This window comes from Leptidea sinapis, chromosome 43 (genome assembly GCF_905404315.1).
Source record: "Leptidea sinapis chromosome 43, ilLepSina1.1, whole genome shotgun sequence".
Taxonomy (NCBI): domain Eukaryota; kingdom Metazoa; phylum Arthropoda; class Insecta; order Lepidoptera; family Pieridae; genus Leptidea; species Leptidea sinapis.
In genome coordinates, this window is record NC_066307.1 from 2711953 (window position 1) to 2732839 (window position 20887).

Below are 20887 nucleotides of genomic sequence, written 5' to 3' on the forward strand. Positions count from 1 at the left end.
ACCAGGCCAACCTGGTCAGCCCGGCTACCCAGGTCAACCAGGACAGCCAGGACAACCAGGAACTCCAGGCCAACCAGGACAGCCAGGTTATCCAACTCAGCCAGGTGGACCATATCAACCAAGTGCTCCAGGGCAATCAGGCTACCCAGTCCAACCAGGAACGCCAGGACAACCAGGAAAACCAGGACAGCCAGGACAACCGGGAACTCCAGGCCAACCAGGCCAACCTGGTCAACCAGGACAGCCCGGATATCCAGGACAGCCAGGTGGACCTAATCAACCAATCACTCCAGGACAATCAGGCTACCCAGGCCAACCAGGACAACCAGGAAAACCAGGACAGCCAGGACAACCGGGAACTCCAGGCCAACCAGGCCAACCTGGTCAACCAGGACAGCCCGGATATCCAGGACAGCCAGGTGGACCTAATCAACCAATCACTCCAGGACAATCAGGCTACCCAGCCCAACCAGGAACGCCAGGACAACCAGGAAAACCAGGACAGCCAGGCCAACCAGGACAGCCAGGGCAACCTGGTCAGCCCGGCTACCCAGGTCAAACAGGACAGCCAAGTGCACCTAATCAACCAATCACTCCAGGACAATCAGGCTTCCCAACACATCCGGTAACGCCGGGACAACCAGGCCAACCAGGACATTCAGGCTACCCAGGACAAGCAGGACACCCGGGTCAACCAGGAATTCCGGGTCAACCAGGCGGACCAAATCAACCAAGCGCTCCAGGACAATCAGGTGAGTCTTTTCTGCATACAATTCTTAGTGGCATTACCTAGGTAGATTTTACAGCATAGCTCTTTAGGCCGCGTTTCCACCTCTTTCGCGGAGGTGTTTACACACGAAAGCTTACGAGTGTCGCGATAGGAACTGTCAAGACGCAGACGACAGCACTGGTGATGCCGTATACACGGGCCATGCAGGGCTCTCTCAGGAAATCGTCGTCGACAAGTGCCGAGAGAAACTTGTGTCTTCTATCTTATCCTCTCTTGAGAAGGTCGCGGAATGGGGTAAATTGGACAAGGTTCAATTTTGCGAAGATATTAATTTTTCAGAAGACTCAATTTTAGGCGTTTACCACTAAAAAAACTTGTGCGGTGTTTCCGGAACGATACAACATGGGTACCTTCAAAAAAGCATGTACATCTCCTCTCATCCTTAAGCCTTTAAAGCAACGCTCCTGTGATTCCTCTGGTGTTACAAGAAAATATGGGCAGTGGTGATCACTTAACGTTTAGTAACCCGTACGCTCGTTTCTCCTCTTTTCCATAAAAAAAATAGTATATGTAAATAATATCCATCTGAAAATGACTGATATTTATAACATATTAGGTTAAACAAATTTTACAACATTAAATAACTTTTAAATCAGTTTTATTCTTAATTTTCAATGCAACTGCAATTATCATCGAAGAGATATAAAATCTTTGCACTCATACAAACAATTAAGGTGTAATTTTGATATAATGCTCGTTTAATATTTAATAACCACTGCTTCTATTGAGCAATGTACTAATTTAAGTAAACATGGCAAATATTTTCCAAAAAATAAACAATAGACAAAAGGGGACTATACGCTTAAAATAATTAAAAAAAATACATAATTTTCTTAGACTGTTCTCGAACAATAATTGTTAATATTATAATAAACACCCTTTCTGCGCGTTAGGTACCTAGAGCACTGTACCAACACTTACGCTTGACAATTATTTTGCGCATTAGGAATATCTGCCGTTCAATGGGTGAAATATTTTATTCTAAATAGTAAATTTATAGCGATTGGAATCTAGATAGCGGCATTAACGTGTTGGATCCAAAACTTTGTGCGAAAATTTTACCACTGGTCTATGTATAGGTATACTTATACCTCTTTGGGCTGTCGTAAAGGTTATCCTTTACTTTTAGCCTTACAGGCTACAGCGACTTATTTATTTTTACAATCTCCTGACATTTATGCTGCTATGTGAGTTAAAATTCCGTCCCAAGTTGTTTCTTCGTTATATATCATTAATATTTAGTGTTTTATAGCTGTATGCCTTACCACCCAGATTTACAAGCAACATACGTGCCTAAACATCATAATAAAATTGAGTCTATAAAATAAACTGATTTTTATATTCATTGCTATCGTACTATTGACATCACCTTCAATTAATTTCTAGTCTACGATAATTCTTTGTTATTAGCCAGATGTATCATTCTAGTTCATAATATAATAAAATCTTTGTATGTAGGACAACAAGGTCAACCCGGACAACCAGGCCAAGGTGGATACCCAGGACCAGCTGGCCAACCCGGACAATCAGGCCAAGGTGGATACCCAGGACAATCGGGACAACCCGGGCAACCAGGACAGCCAGGCCAAGGTGAATATCCAGGACAAGCTGGCCAACCCGGACAACCAGGCCAAGGTGGATACCCAGGACAATCTGGCCAACCCGGACAACCTGGACAACCAGGCCAAGGTGGATTCCCAGGACAATCTGGCCAACCCGGGCAACCAGGACAGCCAGGCCAAGGTGGATACCCAGGACAAGCTGGCCAACCCGGACAACCAGGCCAAGGTGGATACCCAGGACAATCTGGCCAACCCGGACAATCAGGACAACCAGGCCAAGGTGGATACCCAGGACAATCTGGCCAACCCGGGCAACCAGGACAGCCAGGTGAAGGTGGATACCCAGGACAAGCTGGCCAACCCGGACAACCAGGCCAAGGTGGATACCCAGGACAATCTGGCCAACCCGGGCAACCAGGAAAGCCAGGCCAAGGTGGATACCCAGGACAAGCTGGCCAACCCGGACAACCAGGACAGCCAGGCCAAGGTGGATACCCAGGACAAGCTGGCCAACCCGAACAACCTGGACAACCAGGCCAAGGTGGACACCCAGGACAATCTGGCCAACCCGGGCAACCAGGACAGCCAGGCCAAGGTGGATACCCAGGACAATCTGGCCAACCCGGACAACCAGGACAGCCAGGCCAAGGTGGATACCCAGGACAATCTGGCCAACCCGGGCAACCAGGACAGCCAGGCCAAGGTGGATACCCAGGACAAGCTGGCCAACCCGGACAACCAGGCCAAGGTGGACACCCAGGACAATCTGGCCAACCCGGGCAACCAGGACAGCCAGGCCAAGGTGGATACCCAGGACAATCTGGCCAACCCGGGCAACCAGGACAGCCAGGCCAAGGTGGATACCCAGGACAAGCTGGCCAACCCGGACAACCAGGACAGCCAGGCCAAGGTGGATACCCAGGACAAACTGGCCAACCCGGGCAACCAGGACAGCCAGGCCAAGGTGGATACCCAGGACAATCTGGCCAACCCGGACAACCAGGACAGCCTGGCCAAGGTGGATACCCAGGACAATCTGGCCAACCCGGACAACCAGGACAATCATATCCACCAAATGGTACGTACATCAAGAAGTAAAGAAAGTTTTCTATTATACTTCTTGTATTTGGGTATAACTAAATATCTATACAGACCTGCAAAGGCATACCAACTTCAAAATGTTTATGAGCTGAGTACGTAAAATAATTGAATATCAATCAAGTACAATTAGAAATGTATGAAGTAGAATCTTCTTTAGGGGCGCTGAGTATATTATTGAGGCATTCAGTGAAACTGAGCCGTATAGAATTAGCCGTTAAGAATTATTTTCGGTTTTCAAAACTTAACTCATTAATAATTAAGTTTTACTAGATTCAAAGAAAAACTTATTTTATTACTACCATAGACTTACAATATACTATCTTATAGACGAGTGCTCGGTAAACCATCTTGCTGTAGATGTTCTTCTCTCTCGTACGCTTTGTTTTTGCATACGCTAGTAAATTGTAAGTGTATGGGTAGGCACGACAGGGCAATATTAACAGAAGTTGATATCTATAGTAACATATTTTTATCATGCAGGTGGTGATTCACAGCCAGCTGGAACTGGTGTACAGCCGCCAGTGTATCAACCAGTCAACCAAATGCCACCGTTCCCCATCTACGTAATACCGTATCCGTTGCCGATCGTACCGAGTCCCGCATCTTGTCCATGCTACCTACTAAATCCAGGAAACAACAGCACAGCCGTATCGCAACCCCAAGTAAATCCATACCAAAATATGTACACACCTTACGGAATAATTGGTTTCATTCCAGTGCTTTTTGTACCAAGTTGCCCTGGAAATGCAACTGATATGCAAATGGCACAACAAAACTTCCCCAATGCAGTACCTGTGTCTTACAACTGTGCTCAATGTCAGGCCAATAGAGACATGTATAGATTCTACAACAGATTTGGTGGCGCTCGAAGTGTAAATTTCAACGACTTAAAGGAGATCAGATCGTTACCTGAACTGGAAAGTTTATTTAAGAATGAGATAAAGGTACCGAGAAAGAGCCTTAGAAGAATAGCCGTCCACTCAAGAATGCTCACTGACGAGAGAAAAGAAGAACTAAAAAACAAAACAAAAGTGTAGGTGAGGTACTGACTGTACTGACGTAAATATTTATAATAGTAGTAAAATAATTTTATTAGGTGTATAGATTATAGTGTTAATTGACGATTTTGAATCCGCCCGATATTACGTCTTGGACGGTTTCGGAATTCCTGTTTGAGTAACGATTGATAAACGTTATTTAATAATTCGGATAACTTAATTACGTAATAATATGATTCTTAATGTTTTATTGTTACAAAAAAATAACAAACACCAATATCTCGGATAAATAATCTCGGAGAAAAAATCGACGTTACTCAACTTTTAGTACATATTTATACTATGTTTTTTATTTTCATATAAGTTATGGAAAATTGTGAAATTCTTAAAGAATAAATTTGCGCTATAAATATTTGATGGTATCATTTGACCTCAATCTTACCCCCATAATTCAACAACATTGTCCCGCAACACCCACGCTGCTTTTAAAGGAATACATGTCGTATCGTCCTGGAAACACCGCACATAGAAGCTCATTTCAAGTAAAACTAATAAAGTAATAAATATTGACACAAAAGTGGGTCAGGGATTGGAAAATAAATACAAAGCTTAAAGGAACAAAGGAATGAGCCTTTATTGCGTTCACTTTACCGAACTTACACTTCACTGGTCTGCCGCTGTTCCTCTTGTTGATGGCGGTGCCTTCAACAGATCACACCATACCGTACACTAGGTCTCTTCTATCTTCTTCTTCTCCTGCTTTCTTCTACTTTCCATTTTTCACTACTTCTTCTTCTCTTCCTTCTTTTCCTTTTCACTTTTGAGTTTGAACTCTTACTGTCATAGGCCACGCTTAGTACGGCTTCTATACCCCCGTATATATTCTCTTTTCAAAATGATTGTCTTCCATTCCATCTTTAAATTTAAATTGTACTAGAAATTTATTTTAACTATTTTAATCCTGCTTACACTTTTTCTGTTCGATATGATCCTGAACTTACAAGAAATTTCCTTGCACTGGTATGTGTATCGAACCCGGGTCTCCAGCGTCTGAAGTACACAAAGTAACACTTTTACGCTGAGCTACGAGTATTGTTACCTTAAGTTTAACAACTCTCGTGTAAGCGTTGCTATACGACATGAAATTTGACAACTCTCGTCATGTACGTCGAACCGTTGCTACGCAATACTGCCCGCTCCCAAGACATGATCATCTCGATCATCATTGCTTCCGTAATACTTAGCCACCCGATTAACATGTGCGATTTTCGAGGGGCTTCGAGGGTTACGCTGGATCCTGAGAGTCACATAATTTATCCTTGTGATTACTTTGTATGGTCCCTCCCAACTTGGTTGAAGCTGCGGAGACTTCTCCTTTCGCCTTACGGGATTATGTAACTAAACCAAGGTTCCCTCATCAATACTAGAAACATTAGCCCTTCGATCGTAGCGGGTCTTCATCCGTTCACTTGCCTTCAGCCCAGTTCTTCTAATTTCATCGTAAATGTACACCATCTTATTCCGTAACTCATCCACATACTCTGTTATACTCTTCGGAGTATGAGGTGGACAGCCTGAGAGCTGGCAATCTCAATTCCATTCCAAAATTGGCGTATGCAGGAGTCGCCGTAGTCGTCTAGTGTAACGTGGTTGTATACGACATGAGATACAGTGAAATGTACTCATCCCAGTTATCCTGATGACTGTCGACTACCTATGATTCTCCTCCAACGTTTGATTAAACCTCTCCACCATCCCGTACAACTGTGGATGATATGGCGTAGTTCTGGTCTTATTTCAGTTATGGACTCCCAAGATCTTACAAACTTCATGAAATACGTTGTTGTTACTCGAAGTTCCGCCCTTGATCGCTGTGCATTTCCAAAGGCACACCAAATCTGCAGAAGACTTCATTTACCAGGTTCGTAGCAACGGTGACTGCTTTTTGATTCAGTAGAGCAAATGCTTCCGACCACTTCGTGAAAATATTCATCACCACCATTATGTAACGGTTTCCAGCTTTGGTGACTGGAAACGGTCCGGCTATATCTACTCTCTCCCACAGAGCCCCAACATTATACAACTTTGCACTTCACAACTCTGCATTTACGGCACCAGTCTTCCACATCATCACAGCAGTGCAACCAGTTCGTCGTCATTGTTCTTGAATTCTTCTCATTCCAAAATGTCCACACGAAGAGCCATCGTGACAGGTTCTCAGAATCTCATCACCTTCTCCGTAAGAACAACCAGTGGCAGATGGCAATCCTTCCCGTGCGGGGTTTCCAATTTCCAGCAGAGCAACCCGTCATGCATCACCAAACTGTCGCACTGTGCCCAGTGACTCTTGGTGGCCGTACTGTGTCTAAGCCACTTCAGACCATTTTGGCTTTTGAAGATGCTTATCATTCTCCTGAGCTGTCCTCATTGCATTTTTGCTCTAGTTCTCGTCGATAGAATCTGTACTGATCAGTCGGATCATAGGTTTCTCTTCTCTCCTCCTGACAAATGCAATGTTCACATTCCGTCTGTCATTTTGACAGTCGTTTTCTTATCGATAATTTGATATTTGCGATCGTGTAAGCAAGTGGACATCAAAGTGATAATCATTTATTATTTTGTGAAGGGCACTGCTAAATGGTAGTGTTTTACAGATTATAGTGATTAACACCGAAGCTGTTAGATTAGTGAAATTTTAAAGTTTATTTAAGTTGAAACTTTTGTAGTTTTTGATTGTGTTTATTCTGGGAGAATTAAATTCGTACATGTATATAATTACGGCATTTGCTGAAGAAGAGCGAAGAAAAGCGCTTTTGCAAATGGAAAGACAATGAGTTCTTGGCTTATATTAACATTCCTTGAATGATTTACTAGTACGTCATTTAAGGCTTTGGGAAAGAAATCGTGCATGCTGTTAGTTATTAGATTGTTATGTTTAAATATTACAAATTAACTGTTAAAGATTTATATATAATGGAATGTTTATAAGGTGTATATTTTTATTGAAAACTGCAGGCCTATTACGTGTCTTTGTCAATATTAGTGACCAACCGACACTGGTTGTACACCGAACTTTGATGATAACTAACAATTTCATAACATTGGTATTACGTTTCACATTCGGTGGATATCCTGTTACGGTGATTAACGAAAGAACGACAGTGCTCTTCAATTAGGCACATCACATCTCTATTTTTAATCGACTTTTGACCGTATAATGTCAATTAGTGTGACGCATATTGAGTATTGGAATGCTACATTGTCGAGAACATTTTTATTTTATGGGGTTTATAAAGGTTTTTTTTACTTAATTTATTGAATGACCATGGATGCTTATTCTTCAGCCGAAATAATAAAATGGTATAGTTTTAAATGGGCAATTTCAATGTTTAAGTTGAATACCTTTATGTATTAATACATATTTTAAATGGTGTGTATATGTGCGTACTTAAGTTAAAGTTAAAATAAATCTAGCACAGGTAAGTAAAACACAAAATACATACCTCGCGAAATTATTATAATTATATAAATTTACGAAAGTTTTTAAGCTATTGCATAGCTTCTATCGCGGGCCTTGAGCGTGGAGACCGAATCCAGAAATTCCGTTACGAAAATAACCTAACACTTACTTACTAGATGTATACAGATATTTCGCCACGGTCATTACAGTTGCACAGTTACAGTGGAACAGCGGTTATCACGCAGGCTTTTTGTGCAGAAGGTCCCAGGTTCGAGCCTGGGGTACGTCTTGATTTTTTTAATTTCTTTATTTTTTTATCACTTTTTTTAATTTTATTATTATGACAAGCATTTTTATTTAGTTTCACCTGTCCCGTTGTCTGTCTGTAATAAAATCTTGCAAGTTGAATTTTACTCACTTCCCGTTTGCTTTTTTTAAATAAATTTATCAAAAAAAATACTGCATAAATAAAATAAATAAATAATTATAATTGCATAAGTTGATAAAAAATGCAATGCAATAGCTTTACCGCGGCAGTCCCCAGTGCCACACGTCTTTTTTCTATCTTTCTTTTACTTGAATAAATCACAATACGTCTTACTTGAGGTGTTGTGATTTTTCTCGTAAAGTTTATTTTTATATGTAAATTAAACATATTTATTTTATTAAGGCGCTATAGTCCTAAAAAGTAACATTTTTAAAAATCTACTTAAAATACTTCTACAAATACGACGGTTCCAATTTTTTGACATGTTTATCTTCATTACTTTATCTAAATTATCGCTGTTTCGAAAACACGATTACGAAAAAAAATCTCGATAGATTTATTTTTTGAAAAATAGTCTTTTTTATTTGAATTGTTTATATTATCATAAAACTATGATAGCTATAAACACAAAACTTATTTTATTCGATAGTTTATTAGTATTTATAAGTTATCACTGTGGGATTTATCAATACGCTTTATGAATTATTTTATATTAATTTTTTTCGTAATAAACCAAACGCGACGCCTAGGTTGCATGCTCGCTCAAGCCAGCAGTACGCCCGTGACCACTGTCAAGGAAGGTACTGTGTTCGTGTCTCTCGGGCTCACATTACGTAAGATTTTAGCAAACAAGTACAAAGCGGGAATCAGTAAAAAAATAATGATGATGCGACAGCGTATTTGTTGAAATATATAGGTAAATGTAAGTCGGAAAGTACTAAAATAAAATTTACGTAATATTATTTTGAATATTATGCTACGCGGGATTTTTGTATATATGTACTTTAGGGAAGTTAGATAACTCCAAGATGACCGCCGCACAAAATATGACTTCAGCAATATGGATATCGTGTCCGAGGTTCTCGAGGGTGCAGATAACGATTTTGTGATCATTTTTGAAATCCAAGATGGCCGCCGCACAAAATTATGATTTCAGCAATATGGATATCGTGTCCGAGGTTCTCGAGGGTGCAGAGAACGATTTTGGGATCATTTTTGAAATCCAAGATGGCCGCCGCACAAAATTATGATTTCAGCAATATGGATATCGTGTCCGAGGTTCTCGAGGGTGCAGATAACGATTTTGTGATCATTTTTGAAATCCAAGATGGCCGCCGCACAAAATTATGATTTCAGCAAAATGGATATCGCGTCCGAGGTTCTCGAGGGTGCAGAGAACGATTGTGTGATCATATTTGAAATCCAAGATGGCCGCCGCACAAAATTATGAAGTCAGCAATATGGATATCGTGTCCGAGGTTCTCGAGGGTGCAGAGAACGATTCTGTGGTCATTTTTGAATTCAAAGACGGCCGCCGCTTATAATTATGATTTCAGCAAAATGATATCGTGTCCGAGGTTCTCGAGGGTGCAGAGAACGATTTTGTGATCATTTTTGAAATCCAAGATGGCCGCCGCACAAAATTATGATTTCAGCAATATGGATATCGTGTCCGAGGTTCTCGAGGGTGCAGAGAACGATTGTGTGATCATATTTGAAATCCAAGAAGGCCGCCGCACAAAATTATGGTTTCAGCAATATGGATATCGTGTCCGAGGTTCTCGAGGGTGCAGAGAACGATTGTGTGATCATTTTTGAATTCAAAGATGGCCGCCGCTCATAATTATGATTTCAGCAATATGGATATCGTGTCCGAAGTTCTCGAGGGTGCAGAGAACGATTTTGTGATCAGTTTTGAAATCCAAGATGGCCGCCGCACAAAATTATTATTATTATATTCGCGCAGTTTTTACCTAAACTGTTGGGAAAACCTCGCCTTAAGCTATTGCATAGCTTTTATCGCGGGCTTTGAGCGCGGCGACCGTATCAAGAAATTCCGTAACGAAAATAAAACCTAACACCCCCCATTGTTTCGTGATCAGCGCCATCTATCGGAAGCCGTTATGTTGTATTATACTGGATAGATTCAACGTTCGATTTGGACATACGAAATAGTTTATTAAAGTGGCACTAGATGTCGCATAATCGAACACTTTTTATTAAGCTATTGCAAAGTTTTTATCGCGGGCTTTGAGCGCGGCGACCGAATCAAGAAAATCCGTAACGATAATAAAACCTTACATCCCCCAGTGTTCCGTGATCAGCGGCATCTATCGGAAACTGTTATGTTGTATTACACTCGATAGATTCAATGTTCGATTTGGACATACGAAATAGTTTATGTAAGTGACATTAGATGTCGCATAAGCTAACACTATTTATTTTTAAATTCAACTTAGCTCAAGAAAGTTAGCCGTTAGTTCGCCATTTGTTCTTGATTGTTCTCTATAAACATTTGTTTGTTCTCGATTTTTTTTTTAAATTTGCATTTTATTAAAAATTGGTTAGGTTAGGTTATGTTAGAACAGTTAAAACAACGCACGAGCCGAGCGTAGCGTGCCGCGGCAGCGGCCGACGAGTGCCAGAACCAAATAGTAGGCGTTTCCCCCATTTTTAATTAATTGTTTTTAAATAAACAACAAAAGAACAAACAATTATTTATAGCGAACAATTAAGAACAAACTACGAACTAACGATATGCGATATTGAAAATTCAAAAATAGAAAAAAAATTTTTTTTTGGGGGGCTAAGTTTGATGAGCCATTCAACTTGGAGTAAAATTATAAGTTTGTGGCAAGGGGTTCCCACGATGGTAAGTGTCTGACAATGAATAACGTGATTTTTAATAACATTCTGAAGGTAATACCGAAAAATCGCACTTTATTCTTTGATGTATTTAGATCGGTATTTTACACACCTTTAGTACCGTTTACCTGACAATGCCACTGCAACTCAAACTCCATAATGGACCATCGTTCTTACCGGTTTTGGGAGCATGCGCTGACAAACTTTCAGCTTTTATAAAATGACGTAGGTCTGGGATCCACGGGCTCTTGCTCTAGTAGATACATTCTGAAATTAAATCTAATGTTTTTTTTCTGTGTTCAGTATTCCTCAAATCTCAATTAGTCTTAATTTTTGCATAGCGGTGCCGTGACAAGTCGAGCGAACATTATTGGTTCGAAAATATTTTTGATTGTTAGGTACATTTTGGTTATTAAATTTAATTCTTATTTCTAGTTGATTAGTGTTAGTAATTAGTGATCACAGTGTACAAAAACATCTAAATATTCAAATAACTGTAGAAAAAGCTTTTATTTATAATTATGGCGGAACGACGGGTTAAAACTTAGTATCCCTGAGCACGAATTTGGATGTAAAAAATATTGTAGTTGTACTCTTATTACAAGGTAATGCACCGTTTTCGAGAAAATAAGAGTGGTATCATTGTAATCGTGGACTAAAGCTCTATCAACTACAATATTTTTTACATCCAAATTCGTGCTAAGGGATACTAAGTCCAACCCGAACGACGACCTTTTGCTGCTAAATGGGACTAGGTATTTTGAGCGAAGACACTGTAGAGTGTAGACACTAGACAGTTCTAAGCCTGTTTAAGTGTGAAGTAAAATTCACTGATAGATGCCTATTTAAATTCAACACATAGACCCAGGACCTCTAGCCAAGCCTAGTGACCAGTAGGCCTATTGCGTATCTTTGTCAATATCAGTGACCAACCGACACTGGTTGTACACCGAACTTTGATGATAACTAACAATTTCATAACATTGGTATTACGTATCACATTCGGTGGATATCCTGTTACGGTGATTAACGGGAGAATGTTAGTGCTCTTCAATTAGGCACATCACATCTCTATTTTTTATCGACTATTATACGGTCAAATAGTGTGACGCATTTTGAGTATTGGAATGCTACATTTTCGAGAACATTTTTATTTCATGGGGTTTATAAAGGTTTTTTTTACTTAATTTATTGAATGACCATGGATGCTTATTCTTCAGCCGAAATAATAAAATGGTATAGTTTTAAATGGGCAATTTCAATGTTTAAGTTGAATACCTTTATGTATTAATACATATTTTAAATGGTGTGTATATGTGCGTACTTAAATTAAAGTTAAAATAAATCTAGCACAGGTTAGTAAAACACAAAATACATACCTCTCGAAATTATTATAAGTAACTATGTAAATTGACGAAAGTTTTTTCTACCTTTCTTTTCCTTGAATAAATCACAATACGTCTTACTTGAGGTGTTGTGATTTTTCTTGTAAAGTTTATTTTTATATATAAATGAAACATATTTATTTATATTAGTGGGGCTGACAGCCTTATTACAAAGACAAATGTTAATAAGTAAAGGCCATTTATGAGCCTCCACAAGTAACAAATTTTGCAAATGGCTGTAGGAATATCAGAAAAAGGTGTCTAAAAAATTAAAGGATAGAAAAAAAGGCGGGAAGTGTAGAAGTAGGCAGACGTCCTTTTTTGGCAAAACTTTTGAAAGTTAAATTAATTTGATATTATAGGATCAGTTAAGTTGTAAAGTGTATATATAAGTAGTTAGTGTTTATTATTTATAGTTTTAGTTTTTTTTTTCTTCACCTGGTAAGTCATTTTATTGTATTATATGTAAATAGAATTTTTCTCTTGGCGTCCATGTTGGAGCCCGAAGACCCTGGAGGGGCATCCCTCCAGGTGTCTCATGTAGTCACAATAGATGCGTCGGGAATGGAAACGGAAAGTTCAATTATAGATACGGACTGTTCGGAAAACATGAAATCAATTAAAAGAAAGAGAATCTCAGATAGAAATCAAAGGAAGAGAAAAAATCACAGATATAAGGGTCCATCAGATTCCCAATACTCTCCCAATGATTTGAAGGATAATGTTATTCCTAACATGCTTGAGTCTAATGATAAAAACACCGAAATCCACCATAATGAGGCTGTTCAGTCTAATAATATCACAAGTAACCCTCGTTCTGCTCGGTCACTTTACCACGCGTCAGACCCTGCGCCTTATGTTGTCCATGTTCAAAAAATCTTACAACTAAATCAAACCGGATCTATTCACCCAGTACAATTTGGATTTTTCCTTAAAAAAAGTTTGATAAAAAACATTGTAGAGGGAAGCATCAAAAAGATTGGAAGGAATAGGTTGTCTTTACAATTTAAAACATTTCAGGATGCTAACACATTTCTAGATCACAAATCTCTTGATGTTAATAAATTCAAAGCATTTATTCCGGCCTTCACTATCACCCGCATGGGAATTGTGAGAGGTGTGCCATGTGACTGGGATGAGAAAGATATTATAGAAAATATTGAGCTTCCGCAGAACAGTGGAAGCATTTTGAAAGTTCGGAGATTAAACCGAAAGGTATATGATGGAGAGACACCCAAGTTCATTCCAACTGAGACCGTAGTTTTAACCTTTGACGGGAAGGTGTTACCTCCCAGGGTCTTTATATGTTTCAATTCCTTATCTGTAGAGCTTTATATTTTCCCCACGCTGCAATGTTTTAATTGTTGCCGTTTTGGTCACACCAAAATGCAATGCAGAGGCACTCCAAGGTGTTACAAATGTGGTGACAACCACTCAGGTATAAGCTGTGAGACTGAAAGGAATGATGCTGTCTGTATCTTATGTTCTGGTTCCCATTTCGCAACCGACAAAAAGTGCCCGGAGTATGCTAGACAAAAAGCTATTAAGGAAACAATGGCTAGAAACTCTATATCTTATTCAGAAGCCAGTAAAGTCCATCCACCAGTTTCGAAATCTTATGCTGACGTTCTTGCTTCTGCTTCATCGGCCCCTACTGGTCCAACTATTACGTATTCCAACCCCAATAATTTAACAATCCTTTCTAAGAGTCCCACACAGTCATATAGGAAAACAGTATTCTTGAAACCCAAAGTTCGTCCCAGAAATTCTAGTAAAGGATATGATCAAAAAGCGCATGCAGAGCTTATCCAAGATTACAACAACATTTCTTCCTTTTCTACAGGTTGTCTCAAGAATTACAATGATTTGTCAGAAATAATAACAAAGGATCTCATCATTTCTATCATTCAGTACCTTTCACAATCTAATATAATTAAAATACCGTCCAACAATGGTGCTACTTTGAAAAGTTTTTTAAATCATGGCCAGTCAGGACCATCCACAAAACCAGTCTCTAGTGATTCAGTGGAATTGCCGGAGTATTAATAGTAAAAAAAGTGACCTAATTTATTTATTGAATAGTTACAAACCATTTGCAGTCTCTCTTCAAGAGACTTGGCTTCGTCCCGGATTCAATTTTAGAATTCCATTCTGTCTTAGAGAAGACAGAACAGATGGGTATGGTGGAGTTGCACTAATTCTTAGAGGAGGTGTGCCCTTTGTCCACATACCCATCCCTAATCACAGTGATAAATTTTCCATTATTGCTGCTAGTGTAAATAATATTTGTTTTGTAAATATGTATATACCTCACCCTTCCACTGAAGTCTTTGATGATATTTGTAGCATTCTATCTTCACTCCCGCGCCCTATTTTAGTCATGGGAGATTTCAATGCACAACATTCTATGTGGGGAAGTTCTAAGTCTGATCATTATGGGGCTAGAATCTTAGACATCTTAGATGATAATAATTTATGCCTTCTAAACTCTGGCTGTTCTACTAGAAGGTCACAGCCCCATGAGGGTATTAGTGCACCAGACCTAACCCTGTGTAGTCCCTCCCTTGCCCCTACATTAAACTGGTGGCCTCTATCGTCTTCATATGGAAGTGATCACTTTCCACTAATTGTATCATTTCCTCAAAAAATTAGTGAAAAGTTGTCAAAGTCTCCTTCCCGGTTAAAATATAAACTTAAGGATGCTAACTGGTCATTATATAGAGATAAAGTTCAACAAAATTTATCAACCATACCTCCACTAAATGATAGCAATAATCATCTTTGTAATGAAGCTTTTACACAGGCCCTACTTCAGGCTGCTGAGGAAGTTTTTCCTATTAAAAATAATAATGGCAATGGGTATATTCCATCACCTCCTTGGTGGGACAGTGAGTGTTCTGCTGCGATAGCTGAGAGAAAGATAGCTGAAAAAAATTACAGAGAAAATTCCACATCACAAAATTTTAATGTTCTTTGTAATATTATAACTAAAACACGTAAATTATTAAAACAAAAAAGATTCAATGGCTGGAAATCTTTTTGTGCCTCAATTTCACCAGACATTTCTCCATCTGAAGTTTGGCAAAATATTCGTAGATTCAGATCCTCTTTTAAACCTCCAAGGTCTCCTCTTATGGATAGCAGTACTGTTGATTTGTTTCTTGACAGATTAGCTCCACCATTTGTCCCATCTATAGATAATATGTCTTCTAACTCACAGCTTTCTCTCCTCCCCCAGCATGATAGTAGCAATTCATTCATTTCCTTTAGCCTTTCAGAACTCAAAGGGGTTCTTTCAAAACTAAGGGACTCAGCCCCTGGTTGTGATGGAATTCCATATTCCTTTTTTCAAAACCTGAATGATTCCTGCCTTTCTTATTTTCTCAGTTTAATTAATTCAATCTTAACATCAGGTAATATTCCTCCATCATGGAAAATCCATGAAGTTATCCCAATACACAAGCCCAACAAACCGATTAATGATCCATCATCATACAGACCAATTGCATTAGCTCCAGTTATGTCCAAAATTTCTGAACATTTAATTAAAACTAGATTAGAATGGTTTATTGAGAGTAAGGGGTTACTATCACCAAACCAGTTTGGATTTAGGAAAGGCAGGAATACAATGGATAGTCTCAGTATTTTTATGACAGACTTAAGATTGGCATTTTCTTACAATAAGTCTGTGTTAGCGGCTTTCTTAGATGTGTCGGCAGCCTATGATAATGTCAACCTTTCAATTCTGAAACAAAAAATGACTAATTTGAATATCCCACAAATTTTTATAAGCTTCACAATCAATCTTCTCTCTGGTAGAATGCTTAAAGTAATATCAGGAGACTCCTACCAATCCCGTATTGCCTGGAAAGGTTTACCTCAGGGCTCAGTTTTAAGTCCTTTACTTTACAATATATATTCTCATGATCTGGAAGCCTCCCTTAAGGGTAAAGTTAAAACACTCCAATATGCAGATGATTTACTCCTCTATGTGTCTGGTGATTCTGTAGACAACATGTCTTAAGTTACTAAAAGTCTGGCTTGACAATAACACTTTAAGCCTTTCGGTTCCTAAAAGTATTATAGTCTTATTCTCACGTATGAGACTTCCTCCAGCAGTATCTGTACTTTATAATAACATTAGAATTCCCACTAAAAGTGAAGCAACATTTCTTGGGGTAATTTTAGACTCAAAACTTACAGGAAGCCCTCATTGCTACTATATAAGTGCCAAATGTGAGAAGATTATAAACATACTGCATTGTCTCTCTGGAGTTTGGTGGGGAGCCCATCCTTTCTCTCTAAAGCTTCTATATAATGCTCTAATAAGAAGCATTTTAGACTATGGAACATTTATACTTGAACCCTGTAATGCTGTAGCTCTCCATAAGTTAGACATTATCCAGTCTAAGGCTCTGAGAATAATTGCGGGAGCTATGCGGTCGAGCCCTATTAACGCTTTGCAGGTGGAATGTTCTGAAGCCCCCCTGCACCTCAGACGTCAATTTCTTTGTGACAGGTTCCTGTTTAGAGCATTTCAAGTTTATACTCATCCTCTTTACTATAAGTTACGGTCTCTGTTGGAATGTATGGATTATTCGTACTGGGCTCATAAATCGCCGCCATGCCTTATTGTTAGTCTCCAAAAATACTTAGCTCTTCAAGCTCCAACACATAGATCACAATTTCTTCCTATATTTTGTGTTAACTATGATGCATTAATTTTAAATCCATCTATTTTGTTTGACTTTGGTGTTTGTAAACAAGATCCTTCTGCCAATGCCAAATTTATGGATATTATTGACAGTGACAGCCGATGGAAACATTGCCATTTAGTTTTTAGTGATTCTTCCAAACCCGGTCCTGAGAAGTGTGTGGGAGTTGGCATTTTTCATCAACAGTTTGGCATTGTACAGAAAATAAAATTGCCTCCAGAGACTTCAGTATTTACTGGAGAATGTTTTGGTCTGCTGAAGTCTCTGGAATACATTTTAATCATGAAATTAAAAAACACAATAATTTTTACCGACGCTAAAAGTGCCCTACAAGCCTTGGACAGATTTCCTTTTAGCAGTAACAATCATCCAGTCATTATTGCATGTCGTGATTTATTGTATCAATGTTGTAGCAAAAATTACACAGTTTCCTTTGCTTGGATTCCGGGGCACTCAGGAATCTTTGGCAATACCAAGGCTGATAGCCTTGCCAAAGCTGCGGTCAATGACGGAGATCTGGTTCCGTACCAAAACTTTTGTTGTGATTTGGCCCTCCTTCCTAAATCCCAGTTATTCAACTCTTGGACACATATGTGGCTTTCTTCAAGTCAGACTAAAGGTCGATATTACAGCACGATCCAGGTGGATATACCTCCTAAACCGTGGTTTTCAAATCTGACGTTTGGTAAAGCTACCACTTCGACTCTTATTCGTATGAGGCTGGGCCATGCATGCATTCCCTTGCATCTGGCAAGGCTTAACCTTTTGCCTAGTGATATATGTGAGTGTGGCAATGACGTTGGGGATTTTAATCATATATTCTTTGCCTGTCCTCGACATGACCGTTCCGCTTTTATTTCCTCGCTTTTGTACATTAAAATTCCTTTTCCTACTTCAATTTCTGTCCTTTTATCTAATATAAATATTGATGTATATAGAATTTTAGCTAGTTTTATTTTTCTTAACGATATAAAATTATAACCATTTATGTACTTATATACTAAATTTACCTGATCCTTTTCCAAATTCCGTTCCAATTCTCAATCCAATGACACACTTCCTCACCTTTTTGTATGGCTGTCGCACAAACCGTGCAGGCCAATAAATGGCGCAAAAAAAAAAAAAAGTAACAAATTACAACAAACAACACTTAACTTTATGTATAACATTTGGGAGATTTAAAACTTATAAAGTAGATTATATACAATACAATCCTATTTAGGATCTAGCCCTAAGTTACAATTAGCCAAAATTATTTTAGCTGATTGCACGTCAGAGCAGAATAGGTCAATATTAACCAAGTGATGTCATTTATTGAAAGTATTTGAAGTGCAGTGGACAAATGCAAGAGCTCTCTCATTGGAACAGCTATGTGGGACACTGAGGTTTCTTTTCCGAAAGTGCTGGTATTGTACATATAAACTAACTTTGGAAAGAAGATGTAATAAATAACACTTAATAACATTAAAAAGTTTATGTGATAGATATGTAAAGTAAAGGGCATATAAATATAGAAAATGTATTTTTCAGATGCCTGCTTGAAGAAAAGTATCCATGTGACAAAATGAATATACACTGGCTTAGAGTTAGTTTATATTAAGCACATAAATTTGTTTTGTTTGTTTGCTTTCTCACATTGCCCTTGGTCCTTCATGGACCTTAGACATTCCTTAACATCTCCAATAGAAATTATATTGTAAGTATGGATTTCATTTTATTTGAAGCTTTGGACGAAGTTTAAGGAGAAAATGAAAGCTAATGCCACAGCCTAGAAGAAATACGGCAGCAACTGGTGGAGGGCTGAATAAGCATGTTCTTTAAATGAGTGTTGGGAATCATAGGTTCAGCGGCAGTGTTATTTTAGTTATTTCCTATCATTATTATTCAATATAGAATTTGTATTGCTAGACCCTTATCTTTGGTGAAATGTAAGGTTTACTAATTTTTATGTCATTGTAACCTAATAGTAATTTTTAAAAAGAATTTACTTATTTGTACTATATCATTTAAAAAATAAATATTTTTTACAGACAGCCTGTTGATATTGGAAATTCAGCCCCCAATTCTATTTTTTCCCATTCCGTAGATCCACAACTGTCCCTAAGTCCTCAGTTCTTAATCCCATATCCTCAGGACCTGTGATTTATGAAATTGAATGTGAAATGAAAAGAAATAAAATGCTTTATTTTTATATAATGTTTTTATTTTAAGAAAATATAGAATAATTGGTAAACAAAATAATATTGATAAGAATTTAACACCACACACAATAAAAAAAAAACATTTTCAATTAAAAATTGAAAAATTAAATTATGATCATGGTAAATGGCAGATTATACAGTACATGTCAGCTTTATTTACTCTCTTTCGGCCTTTGACAAACAAACTAATGTAAATTATATGTTTATATTTTTATTGTTACAATATTATGTTCTAAATAAAATTCTATAGGAACATTTTTTGGATGAATGTCATATAATTAACAAATAATGATTCTTACATTATACACATTATTTGTTAGCTCTAAGAACTACATTGCCCAACAAGACTTACTGGGTAGTAGGCATTAAAAGTTTGTTTCTTCCTGCTGTTAACATTATGATTATTAGTTTCTAGCAAATTCCCTAATGTGCATAATATACATAACATTATCAAGAATATATTGACATGCAACAGTTAAGATGTTATATCTTAAAATTTTTAATAATATTACTCTATTAATTACATAACTATAATATATTCAAACTATCAAAATATTGCATATTGTTCACTATTTTCCCAGCTTTTACTGTGTCATAGAAAAGCTATGTAACAACAAGACTTAGGAACTCCGATGCTCACACAGTATTTATGACCATGGTATGAAGTTGAGTGTAATATTCTTCTGATGAACTCGGAGCAGCAAATAAGATAGGTGTCATCATCCAAGTGCATTATACATATCAAGAATCACCTAAAATATCAAAATATATAAAATAGCCTTAATAAACATTCAGTCCATTATATATTATAAATCTTTTTGTTTGTAATATTTAAACATACCTAATAACTAACAGGATGCACGATTTCTTTCCCAAAGCCATAAATGACGTACTAGTAAATCATTCAAGGAATGTTAATAAAAGCCAATAAATCATTGTCTTTCCATTTGCAAAAGCGCTTTTCTTCGCTCTTCTTCGGCAAATGCCGTAATTATAAACATGTACGAATTTAATTCTCCCAGAATAAACAAAATAAAAAACTACAAAAGTCTCAACTTAAGTAAACTTTAAAATTTCATTAATATAACAGCTTCATCATAATCACTATAATCTATAAAACACCAATCTACCATTTAGCAGTGCCCTTCACAAAATAATAAATGATTATCACTGACACTTGATGTCCACTTGCTTACACGATCGTAAATATCAAATCAAAAAGTACCTCTAATAATATATAGGGAAAAGAGAGCCCTCTCTACGCATTATGAGCTGTCTATTTGAAAACTAGCGCCATCTGAATATTGGCCCCGAAAATAACTATATATTAGCTCGAAATTATGAAATTCATTTTTAATGTTGTGACGCAATTAAATAACCAACTCTACTTTTTAATGTAGGTATTGTAATTTTTTACCATGTTTCAATTGCGCGTAGAGTTAGTTATTTAATTTTGCCACAACATAGAACATAATGGGATAGGATTTAGTAGTGTTGGTATGAGTAATTGAAGTAATTGGGTGGGAGAAATAAAAAGCAATG

The 20887-nt window shown here is 37.9% G+C and overlaps 1 protein-coding gene across 1 annotated transcript; it reads left to right on the plus strand.

The window, feature by feature from the left end:
- Positions 1-2046: 2046 nt before the first annotated feature.
- On the plus strand, positions 2047-7285 carry LOC126977137 (sporozoite surface protein 2-like). Its single transcript, XM_050825839.1, has 3 exons — positions 2047-2079; positions 2249-3430; positions 7178-7285. The coding sequence occupies exons 1-3, from the start codon at positions 2047-2049 to the stop codon at positions 7283-7285; spliced, it is 1323 nt and encodes a 440-aa protein (XP_050681796.1).
- Positions 7286-20887: the final 13602 nt, after the last annotated feature.